The sequence below is a fragment of the Lepisma saccharinum genome, chromosome 15 (genome assembly GCF_977018435.1).
Source record: "Lepisma saccharinum chromosome 15, izLepSacc3.1, whole genome shotgun sequence".
NCBI lineage: Eukaryota > Metazoa > Arthropoda > Insecta > Zygentoma > Lepismatidae > Lepisma > Lepisma saccharinum.
This window is the reverse complement of record NC_139243.1, coordinates 11,653,322-11,679,229: the sequence shown is the minus strand read 5'-3', so window position 1 is coordinate 11,679,229 and position 25,908 is coordinate 11,653,322. Positions and strand designations below refer to the sequence as shown.

General features: G+C 36.8%; 1 protein-coding gene across 2 annotated transcripts in view; it reads left to right on the top strand.

Moving 5' to 3' along the window:
• The window catches only part of Tmep (Transmembrane endosomal protein), a 142,598-nt gene extending 118,826 nt beyond the window's left edge, over positions 1–23,772 (top strand). The window contains exons 8-10 of one of the 2 annotated variants that reach the window (XM_083136610.1): positions 511–595; positions 7,999–8,229; positions 16,514–23,772. In XM_083136610.1, coding sequence (XP_082992736.1) covers positions 511–595; positions 7,999–8,195 — 282 coding nt within the window. In that variant the 3' untranslated portion in view covers positions 8,196–8,229; positions 16,514–23,772. Of the gene's footprint in view, positions 1–510; positions 596–3,480; positions 5,191–7,998; positions 8,230–16,513 lie in introns of those variants that run through there. The other variant, XM_083136611.1, reaches the window with a different exon arrangement.
• Positions 23,773–25,908: the final 2,136 nt, after the last annotated feature.

Genomic DNA, 25,908 nt, shown 5'->3' with positions numbered 1-25,908 from the left:
AGAAAATGCTTTATCTATTTTGTAAGAATATAATAGGCAAAAAACACTATTTTAGAAAAAAATAATAGGTAAATGTTCTTGTTCATTTTTTTATAATTGTAAGGATACAATGTAATTATGAAACAAACATAATTTTCATAGGTTTGATGCAAAGGTTTTTAGAGAGAACAAAATTATGATACTATAAGGTTTTTACAATTGCAGTATATTTTCTGAGCTTACTACTCCACTTTTATTTTAATTTTATCTATTTAATTATTTCATCTCTTTATTCCACATCCACTTCATCGCCGTCACAATTTCCATTTGCACAGTGTGTGTAGCTCAACATGTTTGATGTAAATGTAACTTTTCATTCCTCCTGATTAACAATTTTTATTTATCAGGGATACAGAGTATCTGTTTGAAAATCAGAACACGTTTCAAAACACCTATTGATCTACTGAAAACAGTAGACAAAATTTTCTGCGGGGAGTTGTAAACTTCTATCCTTTTAATATTTATTTCCAGGAAACAATGAATCCGAAAGATATCATGACCGATGCCATTCACAATTTCCACCCTCAGTATCAACAGTATACGCAGTACAGTTCAGGTAAGTCTTGCACTTGAATGTTTTTTTTTGTTTTATTATGCAGGCATTAGCTTAATGGCATCTTTCCCCATCTATTATAAACTACATTTTCCATGAAGTTGGCATGAGGTTGTAAATATTGGATGCATGTTAATGGTGCAAGATTTCTAAGATCAGTTTAAAAAGTAATGATTGTGGGCATGGTACACTTAATTTCTGTTTTTCACATTGCACTATGGATGTATGCTGTTTACAAAGCTAACTATGCACGGAATGTTGTTTCGTAATACAAATTCAGTCCAGGAATTACATACACTTAAAAATATTATAAAAATGACAGTTTAATATATAAAGGGAAGAAAATTAAAATGTGAATTAATGCATGGCAGAACCATTGCACTGGAGTAAAACAATTGTTTAAGTTGCATATAAGAACAATGCCAGTATTGTCATTTTAAACTAAAAAAATTAACTGAAGGCATGGCATGTAGCTCAGGCATGGTGCAATTATAATTATTCAGTAAACATGTGTATATACGTATATATATATTAATAACTTACGTTTTGCGAGTATCTAGGTAACTCCTGCAACGTTTCGGGACACAACTGCTCCCTTCCTGAGGCTGCTCACGTTTAGGTTATGTATAAATCATAACCACGTCGAACTCTCCATAGGTACAGGATATAGGATTGGTAAAAGGTGTGTGGTTAAAAGTTTTAACATTCCAAGGAACAGTTTCTAATCAGGGAAACAGCATGGTAGTCTGACGTGCACCTGTAATGGGTTTTAGATTTTTATTGTTTTTTAACCACACACCTTTTACCAATCCTATATCCTGTACCTATGGAGAGTTCGACGTGGTTATGATTTATACATAACCTAAACGTGAGCAGCCTGAGGAAGGGAGCAGTTGCATCCTGAAACGTCGCAGGAGTTACCTAGATACTCACAAAACATAAGTTATTAATATATATATATTAAATTTGTGAGTAATTCACACAACTTTCATCATGAATCAGTAAACACGGTGACAAAAAAAATGTTAAATTCTGCTGAAGCATTTAACAACATATATTTTGCACTTTGTCAACACAGTAAAATATGTGTATGCTGTTACTTCTTCTGTGGCTAAAAAGAAACACAGTTGTACTTAATACACCAATAATCATTCTGCGCAATAAAACAATGTGCACTTGCAAATGCAAAGTGATTAACAAGACATTTAGTTACAATATTAACAGGAAATAAACTTAATTTTAGATTAGTTAATTAATTTCTAGTTATTCACTTATTTGCTTCAGTGCAGACCAAAGGTTTTTTTTATCTGTAATTTCCAAAACCATGGCATCAGTATTGTGTTATAAATTGAATACATTATAATGCCCTGGAATATAGGTTGTGGGCTCAGGAAACAGATACCAGTTTGCCGCATGTAGAATTTGTAAAATATGCATGGTTCTAGAAGACTCTAAATTGTCTCAACTTAAATCAAGTAATTGGCACAGATATATACAGTGCCTTCCATGGTCAAATCGTCCGCGGAGCTGTGGCAAGTGCACCTGGCAGCGAGAGCTCGTCTGTCGGCAAACTTGATGCAACATTCGCGTAACTGGAAATGCTAGCTATGTATTGAAATAACCTCGTGCAATTACATGGATAGTTGCAATTAGAATAAACACGTACGTTGTTACAAGAGGCGTTGGAAATGTTCTCCTCCTGTATCCACACATTTACCGTATCTTTTTAGCAACTTTTCAGCAACATGTATCGTTTCTCTTTCGAAATTGCTTCAATTTCTTTCCTGATATTTTATTTCAATTCTTCTAATATAATGTATGGTTTCAGGTTTAAAAGCGTGGGAGCTCGCCACACAGACAACTTAAAAATGTATGTTTCTTGTGCAAGGTGCCGGAGGGATTTTTGAGGAGTGCTCCAACATTGTCTACTTTCTCACCCTTCGCTTCTTATCAAGAACAAACCCTGTTTCCCTAAATTTGTTCACAAGTTTCAAACTGTCTCTGTGTGGAACAGAAACATCTGGGAATTCTGCTGCGAAACGCCTTATAACTTCCTTCCCTACAAGAATTCGTAACGACATAAAAATTTGTTGTTTTAAATTGTACGTACGGATAGTGTGGCATTATTAGACTGCAGAAAAGCACCAGTAATACGTAAATTAAAAGAAAACAATCTAAAACACTTGTTAACACCTTAACACTTCACAAACACATCCAAACCGGACACCAGCTATCTGGATACTGAAGCACTGACGTGTCCAGTGCCAAGGTCAGCGGACAGCTGTGGATCTAAATGCTGGCAGAGACACTCCCACCAGCCCGACGAGCTGGCCGCCACTCCGTTAATGACTCGACCATGAAAGTCACTGTATTATAGCGAATTAAAAAAAAAACACAATCGTGATATTGCAATATTTTTCCTAAATTCAGAAAAAATACAATGAAGTTGTTATTGACTTATGCATAGCATAGCAAACTCAGAATAATTGGCAATTTTACCACATATTTTTGTATTGTTACTTCTTTATACATATCACTTTGGTGCCAAGCATGTTGAGTTTGATGAATGATCTCTCCGTCGAAGGTTCCCAGTTCAAGTTCTGTCTGCATGATAATTTATTCCCTTTCGTTCATTTCATGTGATCATCATTCATCTTCATCACGATTTATCTACAGAGGTAGAAAAGCAATGATAAATGATGAAAATAATGCAAATACAAGGTACACAAAACGTTGTGTATAAAGAAAGGGCAAGGTCTGGACTGTAGGGTGGATGTAACAGGATGAATCCTTTTGGAAAACAAGTGTAAACAGTTCAAAGATTTCTAATTACATTAATCTTAGTTTCAACCATTCTACGAACCATATTTTTGTTTTCATTTTTTCAGAAATCAATTCAAATCAACCTTATGGAAAGCTGTAATGTGGCAAAGTGGAAAAAAATGAAGAACAATTGAAACTTTAAACTGAAAAGCTTTGCTTGTTGCCAGTGTGAAGTAGACAGCAGCTACGGAGCTTGGAAGCTTGTTTGCATGAATTTTTCTTTCCTTTACTTGCAACATTTGTAATTATTTCTTATAACAGACTTCTGTGCAAACTATCTAGACACATTGTTCACACGCAACATAGCCTTGTACTGGACAAATGTTCCATTGGAGCATATTTATTATTATTTTGGAGTAAACATTGTTCCAACAGATTGCATGTTTCAAATCCTGTATAATTGCATGCTAATTTATACTTTTGTTCTGTTTGTAAAATTACTCTGTAGGTTATGATATCTTGTATTTTTTTTTTATGATGCATTAAAATTGGGTGTTGTGCTTTTCCAGTAAAATTAACACAGTTTAAGGTTGAAGCCTTCTATTTTCTGTTTAAGCTTCTTTTTTCTTGGTTACAGTTTTAAGTAAATCTGTGTACATATACTTTGGTTTTAAGAATTACAAATTGTGTGCTGTTATATGGTTACTTCATCTTGAGTAAGAACAAACAAAGCAAGCTCTGTATATATATATGTAGCAAATGTGTCCTATCTCCAGTTCTTTTATGTATTTTATTATTACCTCAAACTAGTTGTCACAAAATGTTTTTCCCTTAAGATTTTGTAGGAATTAAACATTTCAGACAAATGGTGGCGTGCTGGATCCCGAAAAGTTGGTACCAGAATGAGGAAAATTTTTCGGGAAAGTACTTTCCGACTTTTCAGGATCCTGAGCAGTTGGGAAAGTGGTTAATTCTTGATGTTAACTGCACTGTTAGTGTCTGAAACGTCTCGGAAATCGTTAGTTTCTATTTGAGAAATTCAAAAACAATCACTTTTAAGGCAGTGGTTCCCAAAGTGTGCACCATTGGGTGCCGCGAAATGTGATATGATTGTTCGAAATGTGTGCTTATTCAGTACTTTTTACACGTAAAATGTTTCTGAATTTGAAATCAGCATTTATTTTTTAGCTTAAGGCAAACAATTTAACCACACTAACTAAGCATTGCAAGTGTTGGATAGGCCTACATTGTGACTTGGGTTCCACCGAAATATCAGAAACAAAAGGGTACCATGAAGCAAAAACATTTGGGAACCCCTGACTTAAGGGAAAAAGCATAGAATTTAAGATTCCCACAGTGATGGGACATTTCAAACATTTCTTGTCTCAAAATTTTCGTGATATAGTCATGACATTGCAAACTTTACCTGTCCCAAGCATCATGATTTTAAAAATTTCCCATCCTCACCGAGAAATTTGTCCCACACACTCCTACAGACAAAATGTATTTTCATTTAGTTTTTATTTAATTTAAAATAATAAACTGAAGCATGTGATCCTAACAGCTAGCATAGTTTTGATATCATCTCTAGGTTAACAGATATTAAAGTTATTTGATTTGTGTAAGAGCACTTTTATATTTTATATGTATTATAATCACCATGACTTGGCTATATTTTGATATTTTATTTTTTTTGCATTTTGAATTTGTGAACTTGCTGCATGTACTTAATCATAAATTGTTTTCTTTTTCTTTTCTGGTTTGTGCAAGTTATTATTTAATGTATTCTTAATGCATCAAGAATTGTCAATAAAATGTTGCTGTATGCCAGAGTTTGCTTGATTTTTTTTTTTTTGATTCTGCGCATTTCTTGCTTTTGAATTATACAACTTAGTGCATTTTCTGTACTGATTTGAGATTGAGTTTTCTTTTATATGAGAAATAAAATATAAACCATTGTACATTTTATTGTTTTTCATACAGTATATTTACGGAGGATACAGTTCAGCAAATAGAGAAAAAATAATATGACTCTTGAAAACCTGCATAGCTGTAAGAGTATTATGAAACGTTTAAAACATTTTTATTTATTTGTCTTGTTTGGTTGAATTGATTATTAATCATGAAGTATTGCAACTTTGTTGGTAAATGACACTCCTTTCATGAACTGAACATATATTTTTCTTGATTGTAATGTGCCCCTTGTAGAAAAATGGACGATTGCAAAATCAAAGCAGTGTTTACAAGGTAAATTATCATTTTTTAAATAGTTCTTACTTGTTTGGATTCTATTACAAATTTAATCTAATTTATTTTTATCTTTACTGAAATTTTCCATTTCGTATTCAACATGTGCAATACATAAGGTTAGAAGTGTAAATTGTATGCCAAGTCTTATGAAAATTATTCATATATGAATGTCACAGGTTCCCACGATAAGGCTTAAGGGGAAGAGATACAGTTACGCACTAATTGTGCATTTATTTCATTATCGCTTGAATGGGCACTGCTCCTAAAAAAAAACCTGGGTGTATCCAAGAGTATGAATTTCTCTCCATGTTTCAAGTGGAAGTGTTTTTTTATGTTTATTATTAAGCTGGACAACATGTTTGAAAAATATGATGAATAAGAATTTTCGGAATCCAATGTATTCCTTATGGGGAATCAACTTCAACATGAAGTTACTGCTAATCAAATGGAAGATTCGACTTTTCCGCTGGTGAAATTCATCTTCAAACTGCCCTCTTCCTGTTGACATCTCTTTCTATTCAATCAGAAGTTTTATATTCCCAAGAGAACGAATCAAATCATGATCAATGCTTTTCCCCTTGCCTCCTGGCAGTGTTGCCAAACCTCATGCACATAAAAGAACTAAATTTCCCCTTAAATGGAGCTAAAACTGACTTTCATGGAGCTAGATTTACGAAGGCTGCATAAGTGCCTTCTAGGGTAATGTTAGTTGTCAAACTGCTATTATCATTAACTCTAAATTGATGATAATTTATCCTTAGTTTTCAACATCTAGATCCGGCGGCATCGCCCATCTCAATAATCCACCGATGATGTTATGAAATCGAAAATAAAGAATTCCCTGATAACAATATTATATCAATTTCGCGTAACATTGCGCTATAAATAAGTAGCTGAGGAGATAAGAGGGAGTGGGGCGACGCAGCCAATATAACAATATCACGTCACGTGCAAAACGTATAATTATGACAAAAGTTGGTCTATGTGGGCTGGAACGAGTGATAGCATCATAGTGGGGCACGAGGGTGGGTGTCCCAGTTCACAGCCGAACGAGTGCACGAAAGAACCAGATCTGGCTCCAAGAGAGCTAAGTTGGCACACTGCCATGGACGTAAGGGCTTGGGAAGACTCCCATGGAAACCGTATCGCATGCCCTTAACTGTACCTTTAGTCGACACTAGGATAGCTGTTTTTGAATTTTTCTCTTCGAAAAACTGCTATGAAATTCCAAAACCTGAAACATTACATATACTTATAATTCCTTGTAGGGCATTCGCATGAATCTTCATGTGGTTTGCTTTCACAGTTTCCTAGTTATTTTGTGACTACCGTAAGTCGATTAAACTATTGATAATATCTAGACAAAAGCAAAAGCCAAGATTCATGTGAATACTCTAGATGGAATTCTAAGCATGTGTAATTTTCAGGTTTTCGAATTTCATAGCAGTTTTTCAAAAATAGAGGAAAATTTGCAAACATCTGCCCTGGCCTTGGCCAAAGGTCCAGCCGAGCCTTAACTTCTGAACTTTCATTCTATTAATAATACAGGGTGACACAGAAAAACAGGAACTTTTGAAAAGCGTAGCTGGCAACACTGCATAACAGTATCTTGAGCAACAGACAACCTTGCCATTTAGTAATCATGGATCAGTGGAACGGTCAACATCGTGCTTTCACCATAAAAATGTTATCTCTCAATTTGGTGGCATTCCCTGGCCACCAAGATCCCCAGATTTGTCTGTATGTGATTTCTTCTTGTGGGTTCAGCTTAAGAGTCAGTCTCGGCCAAGAACAAGGGATGAATTGAAGCAACGAATTAAAGACTAAATTCGTGCCATCCCACCTGACATTGCAGCGATCAATGAGGGATCTCAATGGCAGATTGCAAGAATGCAGAGCTAGCCAAGGACTCCATCTCAAGGATGTAATTTTCAAAAAGTGATACTGTGGATTACTGTACCTTAAATGGCAAGTTGTAGCAGTTCAATTTCTGTCAATATGTTTTTTTTCTGATTTATCTGGTGTCTGGTGGTTTTTCCAAAAGTTCCCATTTTTCTGTGTCACCCTGTATAACAACAAGAACAAATAAAACCTACATGTTCAGAGCTGATGAACAAGTCATTCAGATTACAGACTGCACCTATTTCCAATATGGCAGTTTGTGATGTCACAGTTGCCAAGTCTTCCCGTTGTGGCCTCATGTTCTTGACGTTTCTTTTTTACTTTCTAATATTTTCGCATTAATTTGCAGTAGTGTCGGTAAAGTTTAAGACCACTTTATGCACAAAAAGACTAATCAGGACTGAACTAATCCACCGAAATGTACATTAACAAGGAAACAACTATAACTTCAGCTGTTTTAATTTCATAATATCTTTTTAAAAAACTTGCAGGAGGAACATCCAACTCCTTGAGGAGCATGCGGGCAGCTACCTACGACCCTGACGACCCTCTGCCGAACGGCGGAAGCATGGGAAACCACGGAATGGGACGCAAAAATAACCAACCAGCCAACCAGCGTGTGTCCACAATTACGCAGAGCTACAATGAAAAGACGATGCTACTGAGTTCCGATGACGAGTTCCAGTAAAGCATAGGGAGTGTGTGCACGTGTAAATTTACAGGTAGGTACTTATTTTGTTTGCTAACACTGTAGTTGTGTTGTGATTTGTTAGGACTTCCAGGGAGCATAGACACAACCCAAGACTGTTATTGAGCCATGTCATCCTCAAAGGTCTCGCTATATGCACCATGTAGAACAGTGATTGCCTGCACACCTGTAACACAAGTGCAAAATTTTCCCAATGCCCTCCTAAAGTTTATCAGCCACGGTAGCTCAGTCGTTAGGGTGGCTGACTACCATGCGAGACACCCAGCTGGGGAGAACCGGGAATTTTTCCACCTGTTCAAGCGGCACCAGCATCCACCCAGCATTGTATAAAGTGGGTATCTGGAAGATACTCTAGGGGGTAAAGGCGGTCAGGGGCATGGTGCTGATCAAATCACCCCCACCTTGAACAAGAAAGTGTGGGAGAGCCTCCTCGATGGCGCAGTGGTAGCGTCGTCACCTCGTAATCAAGAGGTCCTGGGTTCGATACCCGGTGGAGGCACATATTGGTTCAGACCCCAATTTAAACTGTAGGTCCAGTCCCAATTAGCGTTACTGTGCATAAAGTTGACTTAAAACACTAAATCAATCAATCAAAAAAAGATAGTGCGGGGCCCTAACTCCACGCCCCCTATATGCCTTCATGGTGTGGTGCAAAGCACAGGAGAGCACTTTACTCTTTTTTTTTTACTTCTAAAGTTCACATTTTTTATTTATGTTCATTGTGCTTGTAGTGTCCTTTCTTTTCCTTTTGTGCGTGTGTGATATGAGTGTTGTATGGTGAAATGCATAATGCAAGTGGCACTTATAAACCAAGACTAAGTTTAACGAATAATTTTTAATCACATGTGTTTGTATTTTAAAGTTTACAAGTGTTATTAATACAGAGCATGCAATTGGAGGGAGTACCATGATAACTAAACTGTTGATAATTATAGTAATGTCGACAGGGCCCAAGTGATAGCAGAGAGGCCCAAATTTTATAGATCCAAAGGGTTGCCTGGAAATTTTGTTTTTTTTCGTATCTCCTCTCAAGAACTCTATATGGAGCCAGAGCGACATATCTCCACTTCTAATACTTAACAGTAAAGTAGATACACGTATCTCTAATTTACTGAGGTTTTTCCTCAAGGCATATTCCTAAGAATACGATGTATTTCCTCTCCTGTAAACTTGTTAAATTAAAGTTACGTCCGTCTGGTTCTCGCATGATGAAATGAATGTGCTTTTGTGAACAGACAGTAGCTCAGATAATGTTCTTAGGATTAATGTTACGTTGCTACATGAGCTTTAAAGTGTGGCACTAATTTGATTGCTGTTGTGACATGTGATGTAATAGGAGGTGCGGAAAATACTGGGCATTTGTATCTGCAGTTCTTCAAATGTCTCAACATTGCAGCCACACTCATCTTTGATTTGTCCTGCTGATAGAGAAATTTTACAAGTGAAATGGCATTCTGATCGACGTACCTATATCTCTAAGCAGTGATGGAGAGGGGGAGTAATTTCAGCAATTCATTTTTCTCCATTGAAGTTTCTGTTAAGTACTAAAACGTATGTACCCTCTCAAGCATAACCTTATACAGTAACCCCGCCGAGTTATGTAAGTAAATGCATTCCGTAAACCGTTACATAACTTGAATTTTACGTAAGTCGAATTTGTAAATTGCTTAAGTGTAACTTCGTAAGAAACTGGAATATTTATTATTATTATATGTATGTATGTATGTATGTGTGTGTGTGTATATATACAAAAATAATGGAGACAGTAAACACTTACCACACGAAAAGAAATAACTTGATATTTCGTGGTATTTACCACATTATCATTGTAGAGGTAAAAGGTAAAGTGCTCCCCTGTACATAGCACCACACCATGAAGGCGTATAGGGGGTGTGGGGGTAACACCCCACATTTTCTTGATCCGGTCGTGAGTGGGGGTGATGTGATCAGCATCACGCTCCTGACCACCTTTACCCCCCAGGGTTTCCCCCAGGTACCCATGTTATTCGATGCTGGGTGGGCACCGGGGCCGCTTCCATCGTTAGAAAAGTTCCCGGATTTGAACCGGCCGGGGATCGAACCCAGGACCTTTAGCATGGTAGTCATACGCGTTACCGATTGAGCCACTGCGGCTCAGTAGAGGAAAGAAATAAACTGTGTTACGTAGTGCAAGGGCACAGAATACTGACGGTAGCGTCTGTCCAGTCAGTGTTGCCAGAAACAGTTCATAGTTAACAAATGTACTTTCACCAGTGTTTACTGCATGGTGGGTGGGTGGTTTCGGAGAGGAAGAGAAAGGGTTATTGTTTTGCTAGGCTGAGTCCGGGGAGTGTAGTGGCGTGCATGCCTGATATATAGGCCCTTTCCCATTGCCTGCGGAAGGACGTGTCTGAATGGGGGGTAAAAGATTGATGATGGCCACACCGAAACAGTTGTTAAAGGTGGTATTATGACTGTTGGTATGGATGGCAACTGTGAAATCGGAGTTTTTGGGTTGAGGAACATTGGTTATTGATCCTAAGGTTCAAGGGGGTGGAGGTTTCGCCCAGGTAGAAGTTGCCACAGATTTGGCAGATGAGAGTGTAAATGAGGTTGGATGAGTGGCAGGTGCCCTTAGTGTGAAGGGTGAACTCACCCTTAGCGGTGGGGAGGTGATGAGTATGGGGCAGGTCTTGCACCTGGGTTTGTTGCACATGTGAGCTGGGGGAGTGGTGTGGATGGGGTAAGAGTGTTTTGGACCAATATGTTCTTGAGGTTATATATAATATGTATGTATATTATTTTATATATTTTATATTTATATGAAACAACATGCAGCAGTATTTACTCGGATGTAAAGTATGAAAAATATATAAAAGAATATAAGAACAAAGTGAAATCACGCTTCTAATGTCTTGTGACAGCTATGTACAGTTATTACGTAACTGCAAATTTACGTAAGATGCGTAATACACAAGTCTGGAGGTTACTGTAATGAGATTTGTACTGAAAGAAGGAAGGAATTTGCAGGTGTGAGCCCTTTTGTCAAGGTGCGAGTTTGTCCTTTCATCCATTTAGTCTGTTCTGTCATTCATTCCTATTGTCACAATTAACCCAAGAGGTGGGAAAGTGGCTTAAAATAGAAATTGAGAACAGTGGAACCTTGTGGAGACTGTTAAGAACTTACAAAGCAGGAAGATGTAAAATCTTAGGAAAATGTTCTAACATTTTGCTTCATTGAAAGGCAAAATTGTAGTAGGAAAATATAAAATGAGGATTCCACAGTTTATACATTATGTACAGTTTGTACATAATTTCACGTAATATTACACCTTCTTCACTGCAGTACCTCCCTGATGGCATGTTGTTTGGGATCCCACTTAAATCTGTAGGTCCAGTCCTACTTATTACTGCGTTAGGTAGAAGATTTTCTGTAACATACTTAGGCATTGGGTGATACATATAACCAAACCCATGAACTGTCTGAAAAAGGAAATACGCTGTGAATTATACTGCACATGGTGAGCATTCTTTCTTTGTCTTTGTTTGCATAGTTCTGCATAACAACTGAAGCAGTATCATGTTCACTTTCGTCACTTAAACAAACATACACCTCTATGTTCTCATCTTCTTCATTAATTAGGGTGACCATACATCCTGTTTTGACCAGGACAGTCCAGTTTCAGAGGCGTGTCCTGGTTGTCCCATCGATATTATTTAAAAACTACAGAGCATTCCCTGACATTCGCTAAGAGACTCTCGGCGGCAAGTGGCCCGGTGTCAGCGCTTATCTTTCCCGGTGAACGGGTCCGCAACAGTCACATACTATAGTCTGTTTTTTTCGCTCTCCCTGCCTTCACTCTCTTTCCCTTTCTGTTGACGCTGCAGGCTGATGCCAGTATAATCCTCCCTCGGAAGTTGTGTTGTGTCATGTCCGTGTGTTGAAGATTGTGGCTTAATGTGGCACCACAAAAGTTTACATTACAACAAAGGATTTATCTTGTCGAGCGGTACTTCGGAAAGAGGAATTGTGGAGAAGTGCGACGACGTTTTGCAACAAAATTTCCTGGTGTTCCCGTTCCACATAGGACCACTATATTAAACCTCGTAAAAAAGTTTGGAGTAACAGGGTCAGTTCTGAATAAAAGTGGAAAGAAAAATGGGGAATCTAAAAAATAAAGTATACAAAGACAATCCGCACACCATCCGTGAGTTAAAAGAGAGTATTGTACGAGAAATCGGGAGAATTACAGTAGACGAACTTGCACGTGTAAATGCCAATTTCCTTGGGAGATTCCAGGAATGTGTTGCAGCAGAGGGACATAATTTTCAACACCGTCTGTAGTCAAGGTTAGTACACAATATGAAAACTGTAATTTTAATAGCCGACTCTAGCGACTGTCGCAGACCCCGTTCACCGGGAAAGACAAGCACTGCTTGCCGCCGAGTCTCGTAGCGAATGTCAGGGAATGCTCTGTACTATTTGTCCCATTTTATAAAAGTCTAGCAATTAGCTTGAAAACAGCTTAAAAAAATTGACGAAGTTTTTAAACTAGCATCATGACAACACCGTGGCAAAGCAACTGAACAGCATTTCAAGCCCTTCATAAGAATCAAAATGTTCCATTGTCGTTGAGAATGTTCGAGCAAACAGCAGTTTACTGTTTAAGTTAGCTTGCGTCTTGAGTTATATTGCTTCGCGTGTGTTCAGTTGTTTGTAAATCGATGAATAATATGTAATCCGTGCACCTTGACACAAACTCAAAAGTCAAATCTCGTGTTGTGTCAGATACGTGTGGAGTTTTATGAACGGTTGACTAAGAATAAAGTTGTTTTCAAAAAGATTGGTTCTTCTGCTAAATACTTCTGGCACTCCTCAACTTCAACTTAAGACTAACGTGAAAGGTTGATCAGGAGGGACCTGAAGCACTATGTAAGTCATACCAAGATTATAATAATTAATATATTTTGAGAAGGGGAGCTCATATTTCATTTATTGTTTGATGTATCATTTATGGGACCCATACTTAGTAAATAATAATACATTAATAATAACAGTGATTCTATAATGAGCCCTAATCGATTTTTTTAGGGGTAAACTGATCTTGGGATGTCCCGTTTTTGCATCAAAATATTATGGTCACCCTATATAATCTGAATTTTCTGTGTGCACTGGATAAGGAAAGCTCTTATCGCAACAAGCCATGGACTATCACGGAACTGCAGGACAGCCTTTGACCACTTCCAACACTTGCTGTGACATCACTGTACTTCTCATAAACCAAGTTGTGTCCGTAGCAAATTTCATTACAATATGACCAATAGTTTGATTTTCATAAGCGAAAATCAGGGACTGAGAGCGAGTGAAACACCCTGTATAATGTCACTTAAGGGTGCAGCAGAAATACACAGCTGAACTTGGAACGAAGTCAAAGAAAGAACTTTCAGCTCCACATAAATATGCGCAGTATAGTTCAGTGTTGCAAACTCATAATGAATATCCAAGGGATCCTAGGTTAGATATCCAGTGGTCTGGATCCCACTTTAAACTGTCGGTTTCAATCTGTGCATAAAAGTGGACTTTAAACAAGATTCAATTAATCGTAATGAATATTGTTGGCGACGCTGGTCACCTACGTGCCTAAACATAGGTTAACCTGCCTGAGAATGAAGTGGACTTCTGACCCTTCCCACTGCAACACATTACGGGGAAACTCTGTATGTTACATGGAAACTCTGTATATCGTAGCATCCTTAAACATTCCTGTGTAGTTGTCATTCTAGAGCTGGCAGAAAAGTTAAGAATGTGCCAAATAAGATAGGAGGTATTGTGCATTGTTTGGGAGTGTTGCATGGTAAGAGAAGGGAGAATTAATTACGGGGAATGACTGAATGCTTGGAGCAGGAGAGAGGTTAAGAAGGGATTGTTTTTGGGATAGAGATCAGTTGTTGCATTAAGAGGGAGAAAGGGTTGATCTTATGGAAAAGTTGGGAGCGAGTCTGTCGTTTAAAGTTCAGGATTAACACTCAGTTTTAGACTTTTAATAGGGAGTTAAGTAATTGACAACCAGTTAAACAGACTTTCTATTATAACACCATTAAGCCTTGTTTTCATGATGTGAAAAACTGAATATGCTGACCAAAGCGGAAATTAATTTTATTATAAAACATAAACTAAACTTAACGTTTCAACCTTCTAGCAAGGTCTTCTTCAGACTCTGTACCAAGTACAAATGAAACAAGGTACAAAACAGGACGATATATATACACAAACATTACTCCCCTCCAGACTATTAGAAAGGTGTTCTGGAACATTCTAGCAGGTGGCTTTCCCTGTCAAATGTACTTTCACCTAAAAGGCTAAACATATTCTCTTCCATCTAGAATGTGGTTGGACTCTTTATCTCACACTCTTTTTCCTTCCTTCTTCTCTCCTCTTTCTCTCTTGTCCTTTCCACTCTTTCTAACACATTCTTCCATTCTTTGTTTATCATCAGTCCCCCATTCCAGTTCATTGTGCCTTCTTCACCTTTCTTCTCTATTTCCTTGGCCTCTTTCCATTTTCTCACTAGTATTCTCTTCTCCCTTCCTATCTGCTTAGTGTGTGAGATTAAGGACCACCTATCTGACGAGGCTTACTGCACGAGACAGGTAAACCCTTTTATTGAAAATGACCACGAAGATATCCATAGCCTGACCTAGAAACTCAGCAGTTGACCTGTATAACAAGTTGTCCAGAGAGTTAAGACATGAATCAAAAGTGGAAAGGTTTAAAAATAAAATCAAAACCATGCTAATTAAACATTCATTTTACAGCTTACAAGAATATACAGAGGCAACACTCATCTTTTGAATGCATACAGACATATCTAATGGTCAGAGTGTGAATGACTCAAGGTCTTGTGTGTATGTAATGAGAAACTGAAATTGTCACGTATAATATCTTTATATGCAAGGGTTATGATACATCAATATATATGTGCGTATCTTACGTAAAAATTACCAAACTTTATTATCATGTATTTCTATTTGACATATCCTATACTTAGGGACATTGAATTTTCGCGATGTGCAAAATTGCGAAGTGTGAAAAAAAGATGCAATTTTTAACATTCTGCACGTAACTACACCCTCAATGATGAAATATGAATGAGTTTTATTCGTGAAGTAATGATAAATGTGAAATATCATATCATAACCATGAAACATCATCAAATTAAGTAGAAAACACGTAAAAACCGGCAATCGTGGTTGTGCGTGCAAACTGTCGATTTGTAACGAAACGTTTGCCTAAAATTTCCTACCACTTGAAGCTGAAAAACGTTTTATCTTCGATCACATCAGGAAGATGCTACAAATTGGGATTTCCCATGCACATAAACTCGGTTCGAAATATTCGCTCCCTGTCAAGTTGCATTCCTTTCTTCCCCCGAATTTCTACTCAACTTCCAGTTTCGTTGAACTTGCTAGCTGTAGCAGCGATAAGATTAGTCTGTTCCCGCATTTGTGTTCAGTCATGAATGAATTTTGTTTATCATCATGTGATTTTCAACATGTGTTTGTGTATGTGCAGTAGTGATTATTTTATTTGTTGGACAGCAAGGATATCCTTTAAATACATACAATGAATAAATCACTTGAGATATGCAATTTAGAAATTAAGTGATTTTGTGGTGATGTTTTCTTTTTGGTTGGACAGCTAAGGACTTGTGTATGTGTACAGTAAATAAAAATGAAGTAGTTTATCATTTTATAGCTCTTTTGTATGTTGTTTCCTCTCATGATGAAAAAGTGTGTGCCAATTTTTTTTTTTTACACCGCTGATATAACATTTTATTTACCGCTCTCCTCAGTTTTTATTTACCATAAATTTGTCTCCCTACCTATACTACAGATGTACCTACTTGTACAAAATTGTAGTCCTTGGATGCAAAAAATTATATGCTGGTTCAGTCGTAAAGGTATTTAAACCAATCTGTGTGTGCCACCTTTCATTTCAGTGTTGTTTAGATTATGTTAATTGTACAGCCTTTGCATCCCCTATGGAAGCCTAAGCTACTTGTTGGGAAGTAACGCATCCCATGGTTTGATCCCCATACCATTAAGTTTATGTTGACGCACTGTGATTTAGTATTATTCATGGTGGTAAACTGCACTCAAGAGTGTTGTTTTACGTGGTGGAGGTGCAGGGCATCGATCCATGGGATGCGTTGTTTTACGATATACACAGGTAAGGATTAAGTAAATCATAGCGCACATCAAAACATTAAAAACCTCTGTATTTAATGCTGTTAAAATTTCCTTGTATTCCTCCATAGAGTACTTTAACCGATCGTCTCCAAAGATGTTGACATCTGCAGCAATGAGGATGGCAACACTACTGACTAGAATCCATTGCAGACAGTATTCCTGTTACAGCACCAGTTCTAATGAAGGCTAAATATGTAACATATAAAAACGAAGACAACATACACTGTCCTATGAACTGGTGTGAAATTGTGTGATGTAAAAGCTGACTCGAAACTGTATATAAGCGTAAATACACAAAACAAATGTTGGCCCAAAACTTCATTTTATGTATAAGAGTCACAGTACTGTGCTTATGAATTATATGCTATGTTGTTTTCAATTTAAACGGAAAAAATAGTGTGTTGCAAACTAATAGAGAAATATGTACATTCTCGCAAGTACAATGTGTATGTATCACATGATGAAAAAAAGGCCAAAACTATTTTCTAGCCATATCTCATACAGGTATATTTAAATAGACATGTTCTACTTTTGTTCAAAGCTGCTTGCGCTAGTTGTTTATAAAACAGGGTAAGAAAGAAAGTAAAACGTGATCTGATGTTCTTGTACACAACACTAGGTTTCTTTTTACATTCCGAGCGAATCTGTTCTTCATTACCCTGTATATCCTGCGGAGGTCTGTCTTGATGGCATTAAGAAAATGGAAGAAATTTGATTTTTATTTCAAGCACTCGTTAGCTGCGTGGTGTTTTTTGGTTCCGTTGTGTGCTAGACGCTGCTCAAGGAGCGTACGAACTGAATTGAAAGGGTTAGTTTCTGTGCCGTCGTGCATAAGTGCCTCATGGTGAGCAAGTCGTGACGAGTGTGAGTAACGCAGGAGGTGGAGTTAGGAGTTACTTTTTTCTTACTTGCACGCTATCTTTATTTCCGCTACTGTGTGAAAAGTACAGTGCGTATTTCAAGGGTCCATAATATTAGGTTATTGTACAGGTAAAAACATTTGCGATTAATGTTTATTTTTTTCTCTCTCCAGTGTACGTGCGAGTGTTGATTTTGTGTTTCCATGCTGTTTCAGAGTTGTGTTGAACAATGTGTGCTTCTGTTTGTGAGTATTTATGTGATATGGGTGCTTGTGTTGTTGTTTTTCTGTTGCATGTTTACTTTTTTGTTGAAAAAATTATACATTCCAATTGCTAAACTGCTATGTACAGGGTGCCCCCCAAAATGTAGAACCATTGTATTGTGTTTGATTTTTTTGGGCACCCTGTATAAAACAGCTTGCCCCAGCTGTACGCGAGACATGTTTGTAACTTTTTCAATTATAAAGGTACTTATTTAGATATTGTTGTATATGCATTATGTAAAGAACAAAAAATAACAGTAAGTTTTTGCTGCTTGAAACTTTTGACTAAGAAACTGTCATGTTTCTGCATTGAAAATATACATTCCGTATTTTATTTTTACTAACTCAGTTTTTTAAGCACAAATAAATTTGAATCATTAATCCATACTACTATAAATGTATTGGAACGACTACTACCTATGCTGCTGTTGCTTTGTGAAAAAGTGCAAAAATGAATACATTTCTGAATTTTAACAGTATTTCCAGAAAATTTGCATGGAAAACCTTAAAAGTACACTAGAAGTTTCTAATTGTAGTTTACACTAAAATTTCCATCTACAGTAGGTTGCTACTGTGTAATATTTAACCATGTAAAATATTAATTAACCATGTCTTCAAATTTGTATATATCAGTTTTTCTAAAATCAGTAGCGAAAGTTCTTGCAGTGCTCTGTATAACGCATATTAAATTTTCTGTCTATTTTGTGCATTTTACCATTATACTTCATAACCCAAAATATAAGTATAATGCTGCTGTGTGATTTCTGAACACCTGTTTGCCTTTTTTATTAAACATACAGATATTTTTTCTGATCTTTCAATGTTTTTATGGGCATTTCTTTTCCTGTCGTATTTTGATTTAGAATTACTAGCTTCTTGTTCTATTTTCCAATATTTATATCCTGTGTAATAATTTATGAATTTCTTCAGTTCTTCTGTCAGTAGGTTGTGTTGCAGATGCTACAAGATATTACTCTCTACTATCTTCATAGAATCTCTATTAGTTTCATATACTATAATACTTAAAAGTTGCTTTTTTAATTTGTTCGAAAATTTTTGAGTAACTTTAGCCTACATATGTGTCTGTCTTGTACATTGACTGTGTCGGAAAGGTCCAGAAATCAAGCTTGAAGTACGGTCTTGTTGGAAGTGACGTCACGTAGTGCAGTTTGTAAGCACCAATTGAACGACCATGCAGTAGGCGACAATGCTCACTTGTTTGCTATGCTCGTTCACTTGTTTGAAATCACGGAAGTCAAAATCTTTTGTGTGGAAATAGTGCTTTTCATGGTCGAATTGTCCGTGGAACGACGGCTAGCACGCTGGGCAGTGACGTCACCTAGTAAGGTTTGAAAGCGCCAATTGAGTGACCATGCAGTAGGTGGCAATGCGTCTGCTGGCAAACTGGATGCAACATTCGCGTAACTGGAACAGCTAGCTATGTAATGAAATAAGCTCGTACAATTACATTGTAAATTGCAATTAAAATTAGTACGTACCTTGTTGCAGGAGGTGTTGTCCTCCTGCATCCACACATTTACGACATCTTTTTATGAAATTTTCACTAACATGCAGCAGTTCCTCTTCCGAAATTGCTTCAATTTCTCTCCTCATATTTTTTTTCAATTCTTCTAATGTGTGGCTTCAGGTTTAAAAGCTTGGTAGCTAGCCACACAGGCGTTTTTAAAATATCTGTTTCTTGTGCATGGCACCCGAGGGATTTTTGAGGAGTCTGTTCCAATCGGGCTCCAACGTCGTCTAGTGTCTCCTCTGTAAGCACATGCTGTTTTACCCTTCCCTTCATATCAAGAACATATCCTATTTCCCTAAATTTGTTCACAAGTTTTTGAACGGTGTCTCTGTGTGGAACAGGAACATCTGGGAATTCTGCTTCAAAATGCCTTCTAACTTCCCTACAAGAATTTTTAAATTACATACGAGTTGTTCATAAAAATTCATTGTTTTAAATTGTACGTATAGCGTGGCATTATTACACTGCAGAAATCTCCTACAATATGTAAACTAAAACAAAAGAATCTAAAACACTTGTTAACATCTTATCACTTCACAAACGTGTGCAAACTGGACACAGCTATCTGGATACTGAAGCACTGACACGTCCAATACCAAAGTCAGTGTAAAGGTGTAGATGTAAATACCGGCAAACGTGCTCTAACTGCCCGGCATTCTAGCTGCCACTGGATGACTTGACCGTGAAAAGCACTGTATAAGTATAATGCTGCTGTGTGATTTCTATGGTGAAACATAAGTGTTTATAATGGGGGGGGGGGACAATGTATTCTTAGTTTTATCTACTGACCGTATTTGGGGCTGCAGTCGAAGTGCAATTCGAAAGTCACTCACTTCCAATCCACAACTTCAAGACTGAACTGCGAGACCGTGCTCAGAGGATATTTGCTTTAAGTACGGTCCTGAACCTTTCCGGCACGGCTATATTATTTCCCCGTTGCATTGAGATTAAAATTTTATTGTAGTACCGTAATGCAGCGTTACATTAATGACTTTACAAATGTCGTTGGGTAATATTTCTGTTACAATCTATACAAAATTTGTATAAAACAGTTATACTTACATGAGTGAGAACGTACGTTTGGGGGTTCGACTGCCCCCTTTCTCAGGTTCTTTTTTCCTCTAGGCAAATATCATTTTATGCTGCATCAAGAGTGTTCACCGTTCCTTTAAAACCCTCAGTTAAAAATCCTAAAGAAGGGGCAGTCAAACCCCGAAACGTAGTTTCGAAACTCTATACTCACTCACTCACGTAAGTATAACTATTTTATACAAATTTTGTATAGATTATAGTATACAGTGAGTAACTCGCACAATACGTAAATATTTCTGTTGGGAAATATGAAGGTTTATTTTTTTCTAACTGCAAAGATGGCACTATATTCTCCCAGAATTATCTTGTGCGACACTAGTAAACTTTTATTGTAATTATTTTTGATAAAACGTTTTTTTTTGTAAGTTTTTTTTTTTGTTATGGTTTTAAGTTAAAGCAATAATTTTGTAGAGGTTTTTAATTGACATTGAGCGTAAACATACATCACTTTCAAATGTTTCCTTTCCATAAGGAGGGAAGAGTATTTATTATAAGTAAATAAACAAAATGTGGGATGTGTATTTCAAGTACAACTACATGGAATTTCTTAATTTTGTTGTCATTGTTACTTTGCGGGCACTGGAAAGTAAGTTTTCACAAATGGGGATCAAGCGAACTGTATCTTATTACAGTAGTTTAAGCTTTAAGAGTTAAAAGACTATACAAAAATCCTTGTTCTCGCATATTTATATTTTTTATTGCAATGCTTTACTTCCGTAGTAATTATCACTACAGTATGGTTAAGAAGTGTGTGTGATTTGTGGTTCTGAAACAAGGGAGACTGTTGTCTATTGTGAAATTGTTGTACCTGTGATTGTTGTGTTGTACTGTGTGTTTTGTTTGCGTGTGATTTGTATTTATCGAAGAAAAAGTGTTATGAATGAAAAAAAAAGCACATCTCCTGCACTTGTTACCAGTAATATTTTGTGTGTTTTAGGAGAGAGGTTGTTGCAGATAAACTATGTAAGTAGATACTTACTATCGCTATAGTTGAAATGTACATAGACGTTCAGATTTAACTAGTACGACGGGTAGTGCTGTTGTGTGTGAAACTAGGAAGTGATTGGGGGAGAGGAATTACTTTGAGTTTTTTCTTTAATAGTTCTCAAACATGTAGGGAGTGTTGAGAGGTTGTACTCTGTATGGACACTTTGAAGCATTTGTGCGTGGTCACTAGTTGGGTGCATGTTTCGTACAGTTGCTAGCAAAAAAGCAATTGGCATATTCTTCTCTTAGTTTTGTGCAGTGGTCTAGTTGGTAGGGCGTCTGGAGCATGGTGCTAATCACATCACCTCCAAAATGTCCTAGATCAATATGTGTAGCCCTACCTCCAATTTCCCTAAATGTGCCTTCATGGTACGGTGCTATATGCACGGGGAACTTTACCGTACCTTTAGTTTCGTGCTGAGGATATATTTCGAATCAAACATTTCAAAATTTGTTTCTAGAAGTGGAATTATCTATGCATTGAAGGGTATAGTATAGAAGTCTATGTTTGAGCACTAAACAAGTCATAGATTAGTGTATTCAACTCGTAGACTAGACTCTGATCTGAAAGTTCTGGATTCGAATCCTGGTATGGGCATCTAATCATCTGCCAAATCTACAACCCAAATATTTCTAGTCTTTTCATATAATTTGTTTTGTCTGTATTTCCACAAGCATCTTTCTTAAAAGCAAAACCTTCCTTTTTTTGAAAAATGCCAATTTTGCCACGGTATTAATATTTTAAAGACTTAAAGAAATATTTGATACAGGTTCCTGCAACAATGCTAGAATTTAAAACTTGATTCCAGAGGATGGGGTAATCTTGCTTTCCCTGCCTGGAATAATCCTATGGATGACATTGAATGAAAGCAGATTAAATGCTTGCAAAATTCTTTATTTTGCAAATTATTTTATAACAATATAGAATTGATTTTTCAGAATGATAATTAGGATTTTCTGTCTTCCACCTGCAAATCACATTTTGAGCATCCTACCATGTGAATTTGTAAACTATCCTTCATTTGAATCTTTAAAGCTGGGGGAAACATGGATAAGAGTGGAACTCAGTGCACAGCCCATGTGTTGCCTTGAAAAGGATCATTGTACTTAGCTAAGTCTAAGCTATATAAAGTCCTCAAGATAAGTAGTGTTTCTCATGGACATTTATTAAGCAAATGTGTGGGCAGAAGTTCCTCCATTGAACCTGGGACCCCTTGATTACAAGGTGACAACATTACCACTATGCCATCGGGAAGACCTACTAATTAGGTTGAGTATACTCTCTCCCAGCAGGAATCTATGAAGTAAGGCCACACATATCGGTAGAGAAGGAGATAACTGCAAGTTGGTGAGCGAACCAGTGCATGCTTCTACAAATGGCTGGTTTGCCACACTTGCTTCACTTCTCACAAGTTCATATATTCCATGCATTTTTAGTCCAATATAAGTAAACCAAGATTTACTTTAAGAAGAAAGATATATAGGGTGTATAAATTCAGCCTTACTGTCCAGAATATAACATAGGCAGTTCCAGAAAACTGATACTAATATCTCACCTTGGAAAGTGATATGGAACTCCTTTTACCAAACATTAGTCATTGTAGAAAGTACAATAATTTAAACAAAGAAATGCTTCAAAGTGTCCATTTGTTCTGCATTGTTTAATTTTGAATTAGTTTTCACAAATACGAAACTAACTTTCAATGTAACACTACAATTGGGTGAAAAAATTAATATCCAGTGCAACTTGCCACCAGTGACTTTTGTTCAAAATACTATTAATTATTAACTTTAGAACAATAGGGATCAGCTTTCATATGGTTGTTGATTGCTCAAATAGACTGGATTTTTGTGCAAGGAGCTCTGGTGTGTTCATTGTTAAATGAAAGGTTAATAAAAATAGTTGCATAGACAAAATGCTAACCTGCATCAAATTCTGTATATGCCTGAAGCAAGATTTTTACAAAAATAACATTGTGAACAATACTGTAACTTTTAATTCAAGTAAGAAAACCAGATTAACAAATTATTGACAGTACTTAAATTCATAGAAAATTATTGGAATGATAGATAAATGGGTGAAAAAAAACTATGGTAGTTTGTAGTCAGCACTTGTGCTTGAAAAATATCCTCTTGTGTTTGTAAACACTGCACTCTGTTAAGATAATATATATTTTGCTGGTAAATGAGATGTTTTATCCACACTTGTATATTTTTGTGTTTGTGGAAGTGTGAATGCATGGTACATGTTGGGCAATGTAAATAATAACTTGAAAGGCCAACAAATAACTCGTAACTTATGAAGTTTGCTATTTTAATTCAAAGTTGGCACCAACAAAAAGCAATTTCAAATTTTGTTGCTGTCACCTTATTAGATCTTAATCTTTTGCGACAAAATATTGAACAAAACAGAATACTTAACAAGAACAAACATTCTAACTACTGATGCTATTGTAGATTGTACTTAATTTTTACACCATGTATTGCCATGGGGGAAAAAAAAATTTAAAAGCATGTACAGACATGATTGTGATTCCTAGCGTTTAATAAACTATTTGGTTTACTTCCTGTAATTACTGTAATGCATTTAAGGAAAGAGAAATATAGTTCAGTTGATATTTTAACGTATATTGTATTTGTTTCCATATTTGTGCCTAATCATTTTATACTCTATCTCGGTAATCTGTGGAGCATAATGGTAGAGCAGGGGAGTGAATGGGCGGAGCAAAGTAGAATACACTCCTGCAAACGGCTGGTAGCGGCAGTCGCTTTCCTCCTCCATGCAATCCCCTTCCCTCTCACATGTTTATTGGTCAAGCCCTCTTGAGTCATTCCTTGTGCAGAGACTCGTTTTAATTCACTCGCTCCAAAGATTCCCGGGACAGGGTATAAGTTAATTTTTAAGCAGGTTTTGAGGCTTGGTTGCTGTAAATGGAGAGCTTAAAGTAACATATTTTCAGCAGAAAGTAGTTTAAAATTCAATAAAAATGTTTTCTATGATGATTACAAGATGTCATTAAATTGTAACAAACACAAATGTTTTCTTAAGGATATACATTTTCATTAATGAAAAGAAGTGAGGGCCTTCCAAAAATCCCTCTAAACTCTATAAAGAAAATATTATGGATGAATGAATTATAAGGTTCAATGATACATAGGCCTAGAATTAAATTACATTACTGAATAAAAAATTTAGTTTTATTCTTTAGCATCAAGTTTCAGAAATCAAACCAGTCTTAAATTTGTAAGAACTTTTTAAACATCTTCCTCTCTTGATAAGAAAACTTTGCTCAAGGACCACATGAAAAGGCTTGTACAGAGTCAACGAATTTGGCAATACAGTTTGTTTTTTACAACATATATTGACACACTAATAAAGGGTGCGGCAACATAACTTCCTTATTTCGGAATGCAATAAAACCCATGTGATGAATTAGAATTGTTTAATGGTCTTTTTACACTGTAGGTACATATCTAAAGTTATGTTTCTCACAGTTTTGAAAATCATATCAGGGAGGTGATGCCCCCCATTGTCCATACACTGAAGAAGCCGATTTTTGGCATTCTTCATGACCCGAACCAGCATATTAGCAGGAATGTTGGCAATTTCTTGACTGATGTTGGCCTTCAGGTCTTGGAGGGTAACAAATGTGGGATTGCAAGAGGCCAAATCGGGGGAGCAGGCTGGCCACTGGCGATAACAGAACATCCGTTCGTAAAGTAGGCCTCGACGGCAAATGCACGCTCCTCACTGTTCCAACGCATGATGGCGACTGACCGGGACGCAAACGAAACTTTAGACTCGCGGCTGTCGAATGAGACCACTCCTGCCCCGCTATGACCTCTAAAGGCTGCATGGCGCGCATTTCAAAAAAGGAAGTTACGTTGCCGCACGCTGTATTTCACTCTTTGTACACATAGAAGCTTTATAATCTTCAACAACAAAATAGAAATAAATTGCACAAAGGTATATGAATTATGGTATTAACGCTATCCAATTGAATTGCAGCTTTTGCAAATATGCTATATAAAGAAACAAACTGCAGGAGTTGTAAGTGAGGCACTGTACATGTCATGAACAGAAATTTTATAAAGTAGTGCAGTATACTATCAGAATGGTATATTTTTAAGAAAGTAACCAACGATGCTGCCATCTATTGGCAGTTGTTGGTAGAGCTCGTGCACGTTCGGAAGTTCTCTGGCGTTTCTAATGTGCAGCGTCGTTTCGAGTCTAACACTCGGCACGGAGGTTACCGAAGGGAAAGTGAGTGGGTGCGAATGTCAGAGCCAATCAGCACCAAGTGCCTCTGCACATGCGCGTACGATCATCAGCTGTTCTGCTAGAATGCTTGTAACAGCGAGAGTTGGAGAGAACAAAGTAGAATACTAGTAATACAGCAGTGCATTTAAAGATAACAAATCATTTGTAATCCAGTATAAGACGTATGCGAAAATGAATATCCTTAACGAGAATAAGTAATTAGTAGGGACATTGAATTTTCGCAATGTGCGAAATGTGAAAAAAAGATGCAGTTTTGAACATTCTGCACGTAACTACATCCCCAATGATGAAATATGCATGAGTTTTATTCGCGAAGTAATGCAAAATGTGTACTTTTCCATGAAATGAATGCTTTTTCGCGAAATAACCATGAAATATCATCAAATTAAGTAAAAAACACGCAAAAACCGGCAATCTAGGTTGTGCGTGCAAACTGTCTATTTGTAAC